This window comes from Palaemon carinicauda, chromosome 13 (genome assembly GCF_036898095.1).
Source record: "Palaemon carinicauda isolate YSFRI2023 chromosome 13, ASM3689809v2, whole genome shotgun sequence".
Classification (NCBI taxonomy): Eukaryota; Metazoa; Arthropoda; class Malacostraca; order Decapoda; family Palaemonidae; genus Palaemon; species Palaemon carinicauda.
The window spans coordinates 134,207,440-134,227,179 of NC_090737.1; the positions used below are offsets into that span (position 1 = coordinate 134,207,440).

At 42.9% G+C, this 19,740-nt stretch overlaps 1 protein-coding gene across 1 annotated transcript in view; it reads right to left on the reverse strand.

Moving 5' to 3' along the window:
* The window catches only part of LOC137652097 (mitochondrial disaggregase-like), a 45,185-nt gene extending 26,320 nt beyond the window's left edge, over window positions 1–18,865 (reverse strand). The window contains exons 1-3 of the mRNA XM_068385293.1: window positions 18,322–18,865; window positions 3,125–3,280; window positions 1,165–1,923 (exon numbers count right to left, since the gene is read on the reverse strand). Of these exons, the coding sequence (XP_068241394.1) occupies window positions 1,165–1,923; window positions 3,125–3,280; window positions 18,322–18,756 (1,350 nt within the window). The 5' untranslated portion in view covers window positions 18,757–18,865. The remainder of the gene's footprint in view (window positions 1–1,164; window positions 1,924–3,124; window positions 3,281–18,321) is intronic.
* Between the last annotated feature and the right edge of the window lie 875 nt (window positions 18,866–19,740).

Genomic DNA, 19,740 nt, shown 5'->3' on the forward strand with positions numbered 1-19,740 from the left:
ATGGCCAGAGGACAAGGAACAGAGAGAAACACTGAAGCAACTACAAAATCTTAACAGAAACTCTCTGAGCTTTCATACCCCTGTAGTGGGGAGACTTTTTTTGGACTCAAGAGTAGATGCTAGACGTTGGGTTCTCTAGATGCTGGAGGAGGGGTGTAGCCACCTTTTTGGGTTTATTCCTCCTTTAGCAGATACTCCAATAGCCTTTCTATCTTACTACCACAACCAAGTGAAAATGCTAGCTCTCTAGGAAGAAGCAGAAAGTATAGCCTAATAGAGAATAATCCCATTGAAGATGTGACCATGATTTTTCTGGGTTTACAATAGACTACTTGAGGTCCCCAAGTCATCAGGGTATTGGAGACCAGTTTCTAGATGTTTCAAGAGTGGACAAATTCCTGTTACAAGATCTATTTTTAAGATGTTGCAAGAGAGATTGAGAACTCCAAGACTGAGATTGTTTGGAAGTCAAAGTATGAGAGCCTGTAAAAAGCTTCAGGAAATTCTAGAAAAAAGGGATAGATGAAGTCTAACCTGATAGGAGTTCAAGATGACACAGTAAAAGACACAAGAAAGTGGAGAGATGTTATTTCCTATATAAGACCACAGAAGGAAGAGCAGATATATATTTTTCTTTTTATGATGATGTGAACAGATATGAAAATGTCCTGAACTTGGTATAGTAAACAAAAATCTCTAATAACATTTCCAAAACTTGATTAAATCCTGTGAGATAAAAACAAAACAGATCTGAAGACTTTAAGTGTTTCAACAGTGCACTATTAAAATGTAATACTGGTTATTTGTTTTCAAAGACATACCCAATTATAAGGTGCCTCTTACCACCCTTAGCTATATGATCTGGAAAGCATATTAAATGTATCAAAACAAAAAAGAATACAATAAGAATAATAATGAAAGTGATTCTGAGCTGCTGTTTACATCCTACGAGCAAAAACATCGAACATCTTTACCTACGTGAAACCCAAGGAACCATGCAAAGCACAGTTAGGCAGTAAGTAGATGATAACTTTCTTATAAACCTGGAATGAATTCTCTATGATTAGTTAAGACTACAAACATAAACTAATGCAAATAAGTTTGTGAAACAAATACAAATCATGACACGATGAAATACAACAGGCAACGAGAATTTTATCTCACCTTGCACTCAATAGTCTTGCCCTTGCCATCAGTAAGCCGACCTTCATCAAATAGCTGCAACAATATTGTCAGAACATCTGGATGAGCTTTCTCTACTTCATCAAATAGGACTACTGCATTGGGGAATGCTTTCAATTTTTTTGTTAACTGGCCTCCATCTTCATGGCCAATATAACCAGGCGGTGAGCCAATAAACTTGGCCACTTCATGCTTTTGCTGATACTCGGACATGTCCATACGAATGAATGCAGCATCTTTCCCTTTGTGCAAATACTGTGCAACTTGCTTGGCAAGTTCGGTTTTACCAATACCAGACGACCCTAGGAATAGAAAAACTAAGGGATGCTCCTCATCATACCAACCATTTTCTTTCCGACGTATGGCACCGCAGACCGTGGCTATGGCTCCTTCCTGTCCTACTATTCTTTGTCTTATCCTCTGTTCAAGAGGGAATTTTCTCCTCTCTTCCATTTCAGCCTGTTTTAGCTTACTCCTATAAAGATCGGAGTGTTTCTGCATCATCTTTCGCATGCCGATATCTTTCGCGTAGTCTTCCGGCTTGAATCGATACTCATTTTCCAGCATGGGGTTTGCTCCTGCATCTAACAAGAAACGTACACACTCCTGGTTATCGGCGAGAACAGAATAATGAAGTGCAGTGCATCCACGGAACATCTGATTGTGATTGAGAAGAGTACTGAATTCCGATTCCCGAATCACTTCCACACTTACTGGAGAAGTTCTGTTCTCTCTTGCAACCTATATAATTAGAAAAATTAATTAACCTATTAATCAGACTCACAATTCAAAGGATACAGGGGTAGTACACTTTTTCAATACAATATTGATACCAAAAATTTTTAAGTGGAAAAATCTAAATACAGTAGTTTCCTGAATTTACATGAGCTAACTTTCTTGAAAGATACATATAATTCCACTCATATGGCAGTTGTTTGACTAAAATTTTATAGTATTTAACCAGCTTACATACAGAAACGGGAACTGGTTTTAAGTATTTTGCCTATCCGTGAATCTTTAAGATTGTATACATCCAATAAACTCCAGACAATACAGCATGGCATCTGTTTTTCATCAAAATATACATACTATATACAATGCAGTGACATCTAATTATAAACTTTATACAACATCAACAAAAATATGTAATTACATAATTCAACACAGTACTGTACACAGTAATCTTGTATAAAACAGTCCTCCTTTGATAATCCACACTATAATAGAATTAAGAAGTGAGGAACCACCAAAGTACAAATGTACTGCAGTCCTCCTTTGATAATCCACACTATAATAGAATTAAGAAGCGAGGAACCTCCAAAGTACAAATGTACTGTAGTGAACATTCAGACATTTATTAACATCCAAAAAATTATAACTCAACAATGCTCAGTTGAAGCAATCCCACATGTTTTGATGTAATTTGTAACACATCTAGATACAGTACTATAGATAAGTATCGACATCATTCACCTACGCTAACACAGTAGTAACTAAAGTAATAATCTAAAAAATAAGAATGAAATGAAACTGGGAGCTGTACTGTATCCATAGAATGTCGTAAATCAAAGCTGTTGTAAACGTAGGACTTACTGTAAATGTGTACTGTATTCTGGCTCTCTCCTTGACTAAAATTCAGCCAATTGCCATGTATATTTGTTAATATATCTTCAGGAAGCTTAAACATTGGTCTTTTCATCTGTAATTTTAACCCTGTCATGTATTAACAAAATCATTAAAACTACAAATTGCATGTAAACTTTGGACAAATAATTTTGGTTTATTATTCCTTAATCTCTGATGCCTTTACCTAAAAAAAAATGCTTCCTTACAAAGTGATGGAAAATATCATAACCACAAACTTTTGATAAAACACAAAATACGACAAATATACTTTAAAAGTACTTACTGTATACTGTATTAACTTTTACATTTTTCTTACCTGGAAAATGGTGGAAAAATTATCAGGAAGGTTCGGATCTGCACCTTTATCAAGTAAAAATTTCACCGCTGCAGCCCGACCATTCATTGCAGCGGCATGAAGGGCAGTCCAGCCATATGGATGGCGACAATTCACATCAACTTTGTCGATGAATTCCTGAAAAAAAATTATATTTTAATTATAAAATGTTATTTTCATTAGTAAAATAAATTTTTGAATATACTTACCCGATAATCATGTAGCTGTCAACTCTGTTGCCGACAGAAATCTACGGTCGGGATACGCCAGCGATCGCTATACAGGTGGGGGTGAACACCACAGCGCCATCTGTGGTCAGGTACTCCAGTACTTCTTGTCAACACCACCTCAATTTTTTCCTCGGTCCACTGGTTCTCTATGGGGAGGAAGGGTGGGTCAATTAAATCATGATTATCGGGTAAGTATATTCAAAAATTTATTTTACTAATGAAAATAACATTTTTCAATATTAATCTTACCCGATAATCATGTAGCTGATTCACACCCAGGGTGGTGGGTGGAGACCAGCATACATGTTAACAAAGAAGCTAAGTATCCCGTATTTTATTTTATTAGTTATTCAAAAATAACATAAAATAAATAAGTACCTGGTAAGGAAGACGACTTGAACCATTAATCTGCCTTTATTAAGTACGTCTTCCTTACTGAGCGTAGCGGTCCTCTTAGGATGCTGAACGACTCTTAGGTGCTGAAGTATAAAGGGCTGCAACCCATACTAAAGGACCTCATCACAACCTTTAACCTCGGCGCTTCTCAAGAAAGAATTGACCACCCGCCAAATCAACAAGGATGTGGAAGGCTTCTTAGCCGACCGTACAACCCATAAAAAGTATTCAAGAGAAAGGTTAAAAAGGTTATGGGATTATGGGAATGTAGTGGCTGAGCCCCCGCCTACTACTGCATTCGTTGCTACGAATGGTCCCAGGGTGTAGCAGTTCTCGTAAAGAGACTGGACATCTTTGAGATAGAATGATGCGAACACTGACTTGCTTCTCCAATAGGTTGCATCCATAACACTCTGCAGAGAACGGTTCTGTTTGAGGGCCACTGAAGTAGCCACAGCTCTCACTTCATGTGTCCTTACCTTCAGCAAAGCAAGGTCTTCTTCCTTCAGATGAGAATGTGCTTCCCTAATCAGGAGCCTGAATAGGTAAGAAACTGAGTTCTTAGACCTTGGAAGAGAAGGCTTCTTGATAGCACACCATAAGGCTTCTGATTGTCCTCGTAAAGGTTATGACCTTTTTAGATAGTACCTAAGAGCTCTAACTGGGCAAAGTACTCTCTCCAGTTCGTCCCCCACCAAGTTGGACAGGCTTGGGATCTCGAACGACTTAGGCCAAGGACGTGAAGGAAGCTCGTTTTAGCAAAAAAACGAGCTGCAAGGAACATGTAGCCGTTTCAGATGTGAAAACTATGTTCCTGCTGAAGGCGTGGATCTCACTTACTCTTTTAGCTGTTGTCAAGCACACGAGGAAAAGAGTTTTTAATGTGAGGTCCTTAAAAGAGGCTGATTGGAGAGGTTCAAATCTTGATGACATAAGGAACCTTAGGACCACGTCTAGATTCCAGCCTGGAGTGGACAACCGACGTTCCTTTGAGGTCTTAAAAGACCTAAGGAGGTCCTGTAGATCTTTGTTGGTGGAAAGATCCAAGCCTCTGTGGCGGAAAACCGCTGCCAACATACTTCTGTAACCCTTAATCGTAGGAGCTGAAAGGGACCTTACGTTCCTTAGATGTAACAGGAAGTCAGCAATCTGGGTTACAGTGGTACTGGATGAGGAAACTGCATTGGCCTTGTACCAGCTTCGGAAGACTTCCCCTTTAGACTGATAGACTCTGAGAGTGGATGTCCTCCTTGCTCTGGCAATCGCTCTGGCTGCCTCCTTCGAAAAGCCCCTAGCTCTTGAGAGTCTTTCGAAAGTCTGAAGGCAGTCAGACGAAGAGCGTGGAGGTTTGGATGTACCTTCTTTACGTGAGGTAGACGTAGAAGGTCCACTCCTAGAGGAAGAGTCCTGGGAATGTCGACCAGCCATTGCAGTACCTCTATGAACAATTCTCTCGCGGGTCAGAGCGGAGCCAACCAACGTCAGCCGTGTCCCTTTGCGAGAGGCGAACTTCTGAAGTACCCTGTTGACAATCTTGAACGGCGGGAATGCATACAGGTCGAGATAGGACCAATCCAGCAGAAAAGCATCCACGTGAACTGCTGCTGGGTCTGGAATCGGAGAACAATACAACGGGAGCCTCTAGGTTATCGAGGTAGCGAACAGATCTATGGTTGGCTGACCCCACAGGGCCCAAAGTCTGCTGCAAACATTCTTGTGAAGGGTCCACTCTGTGGGGATGACCTGACCCTTCCGGCTAAGGCGATCTGCCATGACATTCATATCGCCCTGAATGAACCTCGTTACCAGCGTGAGCTTTCGATCTTTTAACCAGATGAGGAGGTCCCTTGCGATCTAGAACAACTTCCACGAATGAGTCCCTCCCTGGTTGGAGATGTAAGCCAAGGCTGTGGTGTTGTCAGAGTCCACCTCCACCACCTTGTTAAGCTGGAGGGACTTGAAGTTTAACAAGGCCAGATGAACCGCCAACAGCTCCTTGCAATAGATGTGAAGTGTCCTTAGCTCCTGATTCCATGTACCCGAGCATTCCTGTCCGTCCAAAGTCGCACCCCAGCCCGTGTCTGATGCGTCAGAGAAGAGATGGCGGTCGGGTTTCTGAACAGCCAAAGGTAGACTTCCTTGAGAAGAAAGCTGTTCTTTCACCACGTGAGAGTAAACCTCCTCTCTTCGGAAACAGGAACTGAGATCGTCTCTAGCGTCATGTCCTTTATCCAGTGAGCCGCTAGATGATACTGAAGGGGGCGGAGGTGGCGTCTCCCTAACTCGTTGAACAGGGCCAGCGATGAAAGTGTCCCTGTTAGACTCATCCACTACCTGACTGAGCATCGGTTCCTTCTCAGCATGCTCTGGAAGCAATCTAGGGCTTAGTAGATCTTTGGGGCCGACGGAAAAGCCCGAAAAGCTCGACTCTGAAGCTCCATACCCAGGAAGACAATGGTCTGGGATGGGACGAGCTGGGACTCCTCAAAATTGACCAGGAGGCCCAGTTCCTTGGTCAGATCCATAGTCCATCTGAGAATCTCCAGACAGCGACGACTTGTGGGAGCTCTTAAAAGCTAGTCGTCTGACGGAGCCGGACACAAGATCATGGTACTGCTGCACAGTCTGTGAACAGTCAACCATGGGGAAGCGAGGAAGTACAGTGACAACCCGAAGCTGTCTAGACTGTCTGGGTCGTACAGACAACTCCTTATCGGGTTGCTGAGGTTGCCGCACTGCGTCACAACAAGTCACTTCTGCTGGTTGTTGAACGTCTTCCCAGTGACACACTGACTCCGTAAACAAAAAATCCTCTAAGCTTGGACTGCATGTCTTGCAACACAGCTCAAGGTCTATGGGAGCAGGTGTGGTAACAGACGGGGTTAGCGACTGAAGTGGAACCATTACCCTCCCTGGAAGCATGTTATGCTTAAATAAAAGTCCATAGGAGGCTAAGTAGCTAAAGGCTCCTCTCCAAATGACAGAGTCCTCAAGGGAATATCAGAAGGAGGGAGAATAGCACTTTCTCATCTACAGGAACCATATCCGAGAAAAGCTAAGTTCTCTCAGTGAGGGTTTCACTGGTGCAAAAGCAGCAGACTAGAAGGCAACGTTATGAAACTGCTTGACAGTCTAGTGAGTTGGCAACAACCAAAGATGTGTGACTGAGAAGCATGCGGTAAGGTATGCAGAGCATGCTGTATGCAGAGCACGCTGTATGTAGAGCATGCTGTAAGGTAAGCAGAGCATGTTGCATGGCGTGCGGCTTATGCTGCATGGGATGAGGCTCATGCTGCATGGGATGAGGCTCATGCTGCATGGTATGAGGCTCATGCTGCATGGGATGAGGCTCAAGCTGCAAGGGATGAGGCTTATGCCGCATGCGTTGAGGAGGATGCCGCATAGTATGAGGCTCCTGCCTCATGGGTTGAGGCAGTTGCCGCATAGCATGAGGCTCCTGCCTCATGGTTTGAGGAGGATGCCGCATAGCATGAGGCTCCTCATAGCATGAGGCTCCTCATAGCATGAGACTCCTGCCTCATGGGTTGAGGAGGATGCCGCATAGCATGAGCTCCTGCCTCATGGGTTGAGGAGGATGCCGCATAGCATGAGGCTCCTGCCTCATGGGTTGAGGAGGATGTCGCAAAGCATGAGGCTCCTGCCTCATGGTTTGAGGAGGATGCCGCATAGCATGAGGCTCCTGTGAGGTTCCTGCCTCAAGAGTTGCGTCTGCCTCAAGGGTTGAGGAGGTAGCTGCGCAGAGAGAGGCTCATGCTGTGAAGAATGCGGTTGCTGCATGCGTTGAGGCGGCTGCCTCATAGCATGAGGTTCCTCAAGAGTTGAGGCTCTTGCCTCAAGAGTTGAGGTTCTTGCCTCAAGAGTGGAGGTGGCTGCCGCAAGAGTTAAGGTTGCTGCCTCAAGGATGGTGGAGGTTGCCGCAACGCAAGAGGTTGCTGCCTCGAGGATGGAGGAGGTTGTCGCAACACATGAAGCTCCTGCCTCAAGGGTAGAGTAGGTTGCTGCAAAGCATAAGGCTCCTGCCTCAAGTGTTGAGGAGGTTGCCGCATAGTAAGAGGCTCCTGCCTCAAGGAAAGTGGAGGTTGCTGCACAGCGCTGGCATCTGGCAACTCCCAATGCGGCAGCTCACGCGTGGAGGTAGGTTGAGGAACCTCAACATCATACGTCTGGCAGGGTGGACTGCGCAGAGGTGGAGTTGAGGCGGCTGCCTCATGAGCTGCACAGCGCTGGTATCTGGCAACTCCCAATGCGGCAGCTCACGAGTGGAGGTAGGTTGAGGAACCTCAACATCATACGTCTGGCAGGGTGGACTGCGCAGAGGTGGAGTTGAGGCGGCTGCCTCATGAGCGCTCGCAGGAGGAGGTGTGCTAACCTTCTCTGCCTGAAACTCCTGCATCAACACCGCAAGCTGAGACTGCATTGTCAGCAGCATAGACCACTAGAGTTTAAGAAAGACAACAACAAACGGAGCTACTGTCCGTTGAAACTGAGGGTCTAAAACAGCTGGTGCGGCAACAGACGGAGTTACTGTCTGTTGCGATACCACCTTGCCTCTCTGGGAGGTGTGCAGTTGTCGTACTGCAGCAAATCCGAACTGACCCAGTGCTAATGGTACCACCTAGGAGTTGGACTTGCGCGGAAGGGACCGACTTGCACTTAAAAGCTGCAAGATTTGGTCCATGGTTTCTGCGAGAAACCTCTTCCGCAGACAAGGAATAAATGGGCTCTCTCGTCTTTGTGTGGGTGGGGTGATCACGTCGGCTACGTGAGTGGGTACACCCGAAACCACGGAGGGAAACGTCTGTTCGTCGATCAAGGCCTGCTGAACCCATAAGTCCTTCGACATTACTTCTCCCCTGGGCTTGGGAGCTTGTAAGAGGTCCCAGACTAGGCGAACAACTGGCACGAACAGACGAACCCTCGAACGCAACACTGTAACACTTTGCGCTTATCACTTTATCACTTTTGATTTTCTGTTTGCACTTATTTCACTGAACTCGAAACTTTAAGTGGTTTGTACCTGAAACACGCAATTCTATCCTTCATTAAAAGTTAGTAATTGCGAAAACAGTATTACAATGTAACAGAAAAACATAATGAAAGATAAATAATTAAGTGGCTGGAAAAGAGACTAAACACTAGATCAAATAAGCTACGTTTAAAATCTCTCACCGCATAAAGCCTGAGAACAAGAATAAAACTCTAGAAATGTTTACCTTCTTCCCCTAAAGAGACTAGGGAGAAGAGCAAAAACGATAACAACGTTACCCGCTTGAACGAAACGTTTATCCTCCTCTCTCTCCCTCCGTCTCTATCTCTCTCTCTCTCTCTTGGCTTAGCACCTGAGAGAAGAGCCCAATATATATATCGTTAAAACATATTATTGTTAAAGGAAAAAAACTGAAAGATTTCCCAAATAAAAAGTTCCTTTATTAGAATTAAAACCATTTAAGCTAAGAAAGAATGAACAAAACGCTAGAATCGGTTTACTCTTACTGCAACGTGACACTGTGATAGACTCTCTCTCTATCGTAACGATAGAGCGCAAGTTGAACGTTCTGAACGTCAACAACTGCAGAGACAAAACAAAACGTTAGTTCAACTTTGAAAACAGTACAAGACTATCAAAGAAATTCTTTCAAAAACATTAAAATAGCATAATATGTTAACAGGTAAAAACGAAATGACGGGCTCAATGTTAATTAACTTCGGTTCCAAGAAAAGACCGCCTACTATTAGGAAAGGTCGAATATAAACAAATATAAAAATTAATTTTAATAAGTTTATAATAATTTAAGGAAGTTAATCAAAGAGGCCTATAAAAGGCGGAGAGATATAAAATAAATCTATAACTTTTGTTAAGCAAAATTAAGAGAGTCTATACTCTCTTCGACACCAACACTTCCGTCTAAGGGAAGGGTCGGCCATTTAAAAGAGAAAGAGAGTTCATACTCTCTTCGTACCAAAATTAAATCAAAAATTAAATCAAATTAATTCCAAAAACTTGCTAAGCTAATGATATAGCTTCCTGAATAGCGAAGGCTAAATTCTAGAGCAAATACATCACCAAATCGTGAGCAATAACTCCAGAATCAACAGCGTATCCATGTAGGTCTAGCCGGAGGCACGACAGAGGAAAAAATTGAGGTGGTGTTGACAAGAAGTACTGGAGTACCTGACCACAGATGGCGCTGTGGTGTTCACCCCCACCTGTAAATCGATCGCTGGCGTATCCCGACCGTAGATTTCTGTCGGCAACAGAGTTGACAGCTACATGATTATCGGGTAAGATTAATATTGAAAAATAAATTTTTTAATATACTTAACCGGTGAATATATAGCTGCAACTCTGTTGCTCGACAGACAAACTCTATGGAAAAAACTCGCCAGCGATCGCTACACAGGTTGCGGGTGTGCCCAACAGCGCCATCTGTCGACCAGATACCCAGCTCTTATGTAAACAAAGACTCAATTTTCTCCTCGTCCCACTGCGTCTCTATTGGGGAGGAAGGGAGGGTCATTTAATTTATATATTCACCGGGTAAGTATATTCAAAAATTTATTTTATAATTAAAATATCATTTTTGAATAATTAACTTAGCCGGTGAATATATAGCTGATTCACACCCAGGATGGTGGGTAGAGACCAGTAATATATGTTTACATTTTATGAGCTAAGAGTTTTTTATTTCATTTTAGAAGTTATCAAAATAACAAAAACAAAATAAATAGGTACCTGGTAAGGAAGTCGACTTGAATAATTACTCTGCCTTTTAAGTACGTCTTCCTTACGGAGCCTCGCGATCCTCTTAGGATGCTGATCGACCCCTAGGAGCTGAAGTATCAAGGGTTGCAACCCATACAACAGGACCTCATCAAACCCCTAATCTAGGCGCTCTCAAGAAATGACTTTGACCACCCGCCAAATCAACCAGGACGCGAAAGGCTTCTTAGCCTTCCGGACAACCCATAAAAAAAACAACATTTCAAGAGACAGATTAAAAGGATAAGGAATTAGGGAATTGTAGTGGTTGAGCCCTCACCCACTACTGCACTAGCTGCTACGAATGGTCCCAGTGTGTAGCAGTTCTCGTAAAGAGACTGGACATCTTTCAAGTAAAATGACGCGAACACTGACTTGCTTCTCCAATAGGTTGCGTCCATTATACTTTGCAGAGATATATTTTGCTTAAAGGCCACGGAAGTTGTTACAGCTCTAATTTCGTGCGTCTTCACCTTAAGCAAAGTTCGGTCTTCCTCACTCAGATGTGAATGAGCTTCTCGTATTAACAATCTGATAAAGTCTGACCAAGCATTCTTTGACATAGGCAAGGATGGTTTCTTAACTGAACACCATAAAGCTTCAGATTGGCCTCGTAAAGGTTTAGTACGCTTTAAATAGAACTTAAGAGCTCTAACAGGGCATAAGACTCTTTCTAGTTCATTGCCTACGATCTCCGATAAGCTGGGAATATCGAAAGATTTAGGCCAAGGCCGAGAAGGCAGCTCATTTTTGCCTAGAAAACCAAGTTGCAGCGAACAAGTGGCTTTTTCCGACGAAAATCCGATGTTCTTGCTGAAGGCATGAATCTCACTGACTCTTTTAGCCGAGGCTAAGCATACCAGGAAAAGAGTCTTAAGAGTGAGATCTTTCAGGGAGGCTGATTGTAACGGCTCCAACCTGTCTGACATGAGGAATCTTAGTACCACGTCTAAATTCCATCCAGGGGTAGCCAAACGACGCTCCTTGGTGGTCTCAAAAGACTTAAGGAGGTCTTGCAGATCTTTATGTTTGGAAAGATCTAAGCCTCTATGCCGGAAGACCGATGCCAACATGCTTCTGTAGCCCTTGATAGTGGGAGCTGAAAGGGATCGTCCTTTTCTCAGGTATAAGAGAAAATCAGCTATTTGAGCTACAGAGGTACTGGTCGAGGATACAGAAACTGACTTGCACCAGTCTCGGAAGACTTCCCACTTCGATTGGTAGACTCTAATGGAAGACGCTCTCCTTGCTCTAGCAATCGTACTGGCTGCTTCCTTCGAAAAGCCTCTAGCTCTCGAGAGTCTTTCGATAGTCTGAAGGCAGTCAGACGAAGAGCGTGGAGGCTTTGGAGTACCTTCTTTACGTGTGGCTGACGTAGAAGGTCTACCCTTAGAGGAAGACTTCTGGGAACGTCTACTAACCATCGAAGTATCTCGGTGAACCATTCTCTCGCGGGCCAGAGGGAAGCAACTAACGTCAACCTTGTCCCTTCGTGAGAGGCGAACTTCTGTAGTACCTTGTTGACAATCTTGAACGGTGGGAATGCGTAGAGATCCAGACGTGACCAATCTAGGAGGAAAGCATCTATATGTATTGCTGCTGGGTCCGGGACTGGAGAGCAATAGATTGGAAGCCTCTTGGTCAGCGAGGTTGCAAAGAGATCTATGGATGGTTTACCCCAAGTGGCCCAAAATCTCTTGCACACATCCTTGTGGAGGGTCCATTCGGTTGGAATTACTTGCCCTTTCCGACTGAGACAATCTGCTATGACGTTCAAGTCGCCTTGGATGAACCTCGTTACTAGGGAGATGTCTTGACCTTTTGACCAGATGAGCAGGTCCCTTGCGATCTCATACAACGTCATTGAGTGGGTACCTCCTTGTTTGGAGATGTACGCCAAGGCCGTGGTGTTGTCCGAGTTAACTTCCACCACTTTGCCTCGAAGGAGAGACTTGAAGCTTTTCAAGGCCAGATGTACTGCCAACAGCTCCTTGCAGTTGATATGCATGCTCCTCTGACTCGAATTCCACAGTCCTGAGCATTCCCGACCGTCTAGTGTCGCGCCCCAGCCCACGTCCGATGCGTCCGAGAAGAGAACGTGGTTGGGAGTCTGAACAGCCAGGGGAAGACCCTCTCTTAGGTTGATATTGTCCTTCCACCAAGTCAGACAAGACTTTATCTTTTTGGAAACCGGGATCAAGACCGCTTCTAGCGTCTTGTCCTTTTTCCAGTGAAAAGCTAGATGGTATTGAAGAGGACGGAGGTGTAGTCTTCCTAGTGACACAAATTGTTCCACGGATGACAGCGTCCCTACCAGACTCATCCACAGCCTGACTGAGCAGCGTTCCTTCTTCAGCATCTTCTGGATGGATAGCAGGGCTTGATCTATTCTGGGGGCTGATCGTCTTGTTGTTCAGCAACGTCCTCATCAGAGGGTTCCTCATCCGAAAACTGATGAGGAAACGGCAACGGAGTGGGCAACGTCTGGCTCGCTGAGTCCGGTCGCACTGGTGCATGCGTGACGGAGCCGGACGCAACATCATGGAACTGCTGCAGAGTCTGTGAACTGTCAACAACCATGGGTGCGCGAGGAAGCACAGCGTCAACCCGAGACTGTCTAGACCGTCTGGGTTGTGCAGTCAACACCCTACCGGGTTGCTGAGGTTGACGCACTGCGTCAAAACAAGTCACCTCTGCTGGTTGTTGAACGTCCTGAACGTCAACAACCACCTCCGAGCGTCGCTTAACGTCAACGTGCGGCTGGCAACCCACACTGGGTCGCATCGGTGGAGGAACCACCTCAACTGGCAGACGCGAGAAGGTTACCTCAGCGTCAACAGGACGCACAACCGACCGGTTGGAAGGTTGTTGGCCAGAAGGTTCGGCAGCAACCTTCTCCGCATTAAAGTCCTCTATCAAGGACGCAAGCTTGGACTGCATGTCTTGCAGCAAAGCCCATTTAGGGTCTACGGGAGCAGGTGCGGCAACAGACGGGGTTAGCGACTGAGGCAGTACCGCTTTCCATCCGTGAAAGCCTTGTTTATGCATGACATAATTGTACAGCAAAACTTCAAAGGCTCGAAAACAGCTGTGAAGTTGACCTGTAAAAAACTTGGAGCGTCTCCTGGCCAGGCGCCAGGGAGAGTCTACGCGATTTGAGAAGTCTATCTGGGCAGAGGCATGAACTCCCAAGCCGAGAACTTCCCTCGTGTCATATCAGACTCTCGCTCTATAAGCCAGTTTAAAAGAAGGGAAAGCAAAGGCTGTATCCCCCAAACTCCTCTTGGTGATAAACCAGTCGCCTAGCCAACGTAAAGCTCTCTAGGAGAGCGAGAGAGCACAAGCTTAAAAACAATGGCTTCGAAGTAGCTAGGCCTAGTGTAAGCTCTGACGTTTAGGCGAACGAGGAGCAGCAGTTATAAAAAGATCCGGACAAAGATCCTTAAAAAAAAAATCATCATGATTTAATTAAAGTCCATAGGGGGCTAAGCAGCTTTAGGCTCCTCTCCATCTGACAGAGTCCTCAAGGGAATATCAGTAGGAGGGGGAACAGCAACTTCCTCATCTACAGGAACCTTGTCCGATAAAAGCCGAGTCTCAAGCAAGGGAGAGACCTACCGTGGTGGCAATGCTTTACAAGCAGAGTCCACACTCACTGGTGCATTAGTAGCGGACCAGAACGCAACATCATGTAACTGCTTGACAGTCTGTGAACTGTCAACAACTGACCTGTCAACCACAACAGGTGCGTGAGGATGCACAGCGTCCACTCGAGACTGCTTTGACTGCCTAGACTGAGCAGTCAAAACAACTCTAGAATGCGGAGGTTGACGCACAGCGTCAAAACAAGTCAACTCCGATTGTTAGCAAACGTCTTGAACGTCAACAGGAGCATCAGCAAGTGGCCTAACGTCCAAATGAGGCTGAAAATCCACACGAGACCGCATCGAGTGTGGTTCTAAACAACCTGACTGACGTGACTTAGCTACGCCAACGTCAACAGGAAGCACAAAGGAACGTTAGGTTGGCTGAAAGCCAGGATATCGATGAGATAAACGGCTAGACTCAACGGACTAATCGGCAGAATAGTCTTCCATAAGGGAGGCAAGCATATTCTGCATGTCTTGCCATACAACCCATTAAGGATCAACGGAAATGGTTGTGGTAAGAGACGAGGGTAACGTCTGTGACCGCAACACTTTGCCAACAAAAAAGACTCTCGGAGTCTGTGTTACGCTTTTGTTAGGCGGCGAGCAGTTATCCGATGACTGCATAGGGACAGAGCTGTCCTAATGGCTGTAACCAGGACGCTGGACCTGTCCTGAAAGGACTGACTTTCGCTTAAGGGCTTCGAAACCTTGTGACAGGTTTCTTATGCGAAAAGCCTTCGGATGACGAGGAGAAAAAACGTCTCTCTCGTCTTATGGTAGGGGAGATCTTGGTAAGATACACCCGATACCATAGAGGGAAACGTCTGTTCGTTGATCAAGGCCTCTCGAACCCATAAGTCGTTCGACATTACTTCTCCCCTGGGCTTGGGAGCTTGCAAGAGGTCCCGGACTAGGTGAACGACAGGCACGAACAGACGAACCCTCGGACGCAACACTGTAACACTTTGCGCATATCACTTTATCACTTCGATTTTATGTTTTGCACTTATTTCACTGAAATCGAAACTTTTACTGATTTCTACCTGAAACACGCAATTCTACCCTTCATTAAAAGGTAGTAATTGCGAAATCAGTCGTATAATGCAAGCTCATTAATACCAGCAAAAAACAGAAAACATATTTTAAGATAAAAAATTCAGTGGCTGGGAAAGAGACTAAACACTAGTTCATATAAACTACGTTTTCAATCTCTCACCGCACATAGCCTGGAGACGAGAATAAAAAACTAAAAACGTTTTATCCTTCCTTCCCGTACATAGACTAGGGACGAGAGTAACTCGAGAACAACGTTACCCGCTTGAACGGAACGTTTTCTCTCCTCTCTCTCCCTCCGTCTCTCTCTCTCTCTCTTTCTCTCTTGATTTCGCACCTAAGAGAAGAGCCCAATTATATTTCGTCAAAAAAACATGTTATTTGACTAAAGGAAAAAACTGAAAGGTTTTTCAAATAAAAAGTTCCTTTAAAATAGAATTTAAAACATTTAAGCTAAGAAAGAATGAACAAAACGTCAGAATCGATTTACTCTTACTGCAAAGTGAAACCGTGATACACTCTCTATCGTAACGATAGAGCGCATGTTGAACGTCCTGAACGTCAACAACTGCGTAGCATAAATAAACTAAACGTTAGTTCATCTTTGAAAACAGTACGAAGACTACCAAAGAAATTCTTTCATAAAATATTACATTTAAAAAGTTTTAAATCCTTAGCTCTTTAAAAGCTATTTACGATATAAAGGGCTCAACGTTGATTAACTTCGGTTTCCAAGTTAGGACCGCCTACTCTCAGGAAAGGTCGCATATAAACAAAACATTAAAATTTATTTTTATATGTTTATAATAAATGGAAAGTTAATCGAAGAGGCCTAATAAAGGCGGAGAGATATAAAATATATAGAGGAAAATCTATAAATAATTTATAACGTGATAAGAAAATTACTAAAAGCCTAAACACACTTCCGTCTAAGGGAAGGGTCGGCCATTTAAAAGTGAAAGAAAGTCCATACTCTCTTTGTCACCATAATTAAATCTATCCAAAACGAGTTCAAGATTTAAGATGAAGATAAAACACCTGCATTGCAAAAGCTCAAAACCAGAATATAGTACTTCACCAATATGATGTGAAAAACTCCAGTTTAGCAACAGCGAGTAAAGTACGTCTTGTCGACACGTCGACAGAGAGAAAATTGAGTCTTTGTTTACATAAGAGCTGGGTATCTGGTCGACAGATGGCGCTGTTGGGCACACCCGCAACCTGTGTAGCGATCGCTGGCGATTTTTTTCCGTAGAGTTTGTCTGTCGAGCAACAGAGTTGCAGCTATATATTCACCGGCTAAGTTAAATATTTAAAAGTGGAGTTTTTGAAGTATGAGAAAACCACAACCAATATATCTCCCATCTTAAAAGACAAGAAAAATTAATAAACGTCTTAGTTGTAAAATTTCAGAAATGCAATAATTTTTTTTTACTTTCTGGAAAGAAAAATTAAATGAATGAAAAACTTGATGCATGTTCCTATCGCATATAATGTGTAATTCAAGATAATTTAGCATTTTACCAAGCAAACCAAACTGAGAGCACGAAATCTTCCTCTCTCATGGAAAACTGCACTACTTAATGAAGTATCTCCATCCTGAAATGGTTGGACAAACAAACTTGACATTGAGAGGTCAATAACTGGTCTCCATCCCAAACTTAATTTCTCTACCAAGAAACATTGACTGTAGAAGCCAGGATGTATCTTTGGATTTGGGCTATATAGCAAGAATCCTGGGCCAGTAGGGCTCTATAGCCTGGCGCTGGAGCCCATGAAAACTCTATTAATGAAGTTAAAAATTTTTAAAATTACCCATTTTGCTCCTTTTGTTATCTTAGCACAGGCCACAGGAGCCTCCTTCCACCCAGTAGTTCAGAAAAACACTGATAGGTGGTGCTTCTGTCATAAGTTACTTGTTCAAACAGAACAAAGGGTCCAACGTTTTATATTCTAAACCTCTTCGTTTTTTTACTTTCAATATTGGAATTTGCAATACAATCATAACTCTTATTCTATTTATCATGTTAATAACAAAATGTTAGGGTAGAAACGTGTGTTTTGGTATATTTAGTCTGATTATTGGAAATGAAAGCCAAATCCATGTTCAAACAGATACTGGAGCAAGAAGCTACAACTCGCTCCTTTGTTAAATGTGTATTCACCCAAAATACTAGCCCTAGGGGCTAACGCGCGTAGCGAAATATGTTCCGCTTGCCAGAACATAGGAGCAATGAGATAATTTTTAATTGCGAGTGAAGCAAGTATACGGCAAACCAAAAACAAATGAATCATTAGATAAACTAATTAAGGAAGGATTTGTATTATGATGAACACTATAATGAATGACTGCATAGAAAATGTGGTGGAAAAATCCAGCTTTCTATGTGTTCGGGAGTCCTAACAAACAAAAGCTCACTCCGGTGTTTTGACAGCGTCTCATTGCTATTACTCAGTTTTGATTACGGTAACTTTTTTTCTTTATGATGACTGGTTTTTTAATGACGATGACTGGCGGAAACAAGTTTTAAAAAGTTAATTCAAATATCAACACAATTAAGAGTATTACCCTATATTCTAAGGCGTTTCGAACGTAATTGATGACGGTACCTAGCGCAAGGCCATAGCTTTTCAGTTAATGTAGTCAACCCACCATAACTCAAACACTATGGATTTCCACCAGGGATCATTTCCTCCCATTTGGATAAAAAATTAACATCAACTAACCTAAATTTTTCCCCCTACCCTACAAGCCGTGTCCTTACCTACTTACCTAGAAAGGGGGGGCTAACACCCCTGCAACCCCCCTTTCACTGCCGTATTTTAAGTTAGCCGTAATCATACATAGAGGTGGCCGCTATCATACATACACCCAAAATCATTATAAAAAAAGCTCACAACATCACAAATTACATTAAAATCTAGTCTTATTTCTACGAAACGTTTATTGCACCATTCTATAATTTTACCTGGTTTCCTTACGAAAACAGCTATTCCGCAGCTTTACCCTTATATCTAGGTCTCAGGTTACGGACTCTAGCCTCAAGTACCACCTCGACCGATACATACCTTTAACCGATCGACATTTCCGACCATAGCAGCCAGCAAAAATTCCCTCTCTTCAACTTGTTTCTTTCTGTTTATATCCAAACACGCAGCCGTTATCAACCCAAGTTTGACATACACAAAACTTGCTTGGGCCCGATATTTAGCCGGATATGATGATAGGCCAATTTTTGGTATATCGTAAATTTTCATTAAAGACAAAAGCCTTCGCAACATGAAGAACCTCCAGAAATATCCGAATGTTGAAGGACGTTCAAATGCATGATTTATGTTAATTGTAATGTTATTTCTATATAACAAAGGATACAAAATTCTCTGAGTACATGAATAGGTAGAGTCCGATGGCCGGTTCGTTTTTACAGTTCTGTATCTATAGAGTAACCGGATTGGCTTCAAACGGTATAGCACATTTATTATGTTTTTAGATAAAAGCTCCATTTTTTTCCTTTTTGGTTAGAAAAAGAAATTATACATGGCACAAGAGTAATGACTAGTCACTCTTCACGTAACTTCTCGAAGGCGATTCTGTTCATGTTGCGTCAGTCGGTCGGTGATTAGTAGTAATATGAAATCAATCTCTAGAGCGGCTCCTCGCTAAACACTGAATGTGTTGGTTTGGCACTTATACTTTCTAAAATTCTATTAAACCAAGATTAAATATGCTCCATTTAAAATCGAATTTCAGGGGAAAATATGAAGATAATTTGTGTGACCTGTGCAAAGATGAAGAAGATACTACCCAACATTTATTTCTATGCCCAAAATTACGACAGCTAATGAATGTAGACATAAGTTTAGGTACGCTGAAAAATCCTAGCAGGGATCTCTCTGGCTGCTTTTATGGGTAGGGCAATGCGTCTGAAATTAAGAAGTCCAAACTGATTACCACAATAAATTGCCAAAACTAATGATAGCAAGGTGTTATCCTATCTAATTTCAAGGTCGAATGGGATAAAAGTAAAGATTGAGAAGCTCATTACCGTGTTAATTCATTTAAGGCACAGGTAATATAAGCTTGATAACAATAATAAGAATAAGCTGAGAAGCTTTGCACTTATTTATAAAGTGATGAGAGTGCCCGCAAACATATTTTGCGGAGTGAGCAATAAGGAACCAGGAACCATGAACCAGAAACAGTTCTTCAATGCAACATTAAAATGTAAATATTTACAAATAATGTAATATCTGTCTTCCACTGTCTTGGAGTAGAGCTTTCTTGCTTGAGGGCACTCTCAGGCACACTATTCTACCTTATTTCTCTTCCTCTTGTATTTTTTGAAGTGTTAATAGTTTATATGTGAAAGATCTATCTTATTGGTCTTCCACTGTCTTGGAGTAGAACTCTCTTGCTTGAGGGTACTCTCAGGCACAATATTCTATCTTATTTCTCTTCCTCTTGGCTATTGAAATGTTTATAGTTTA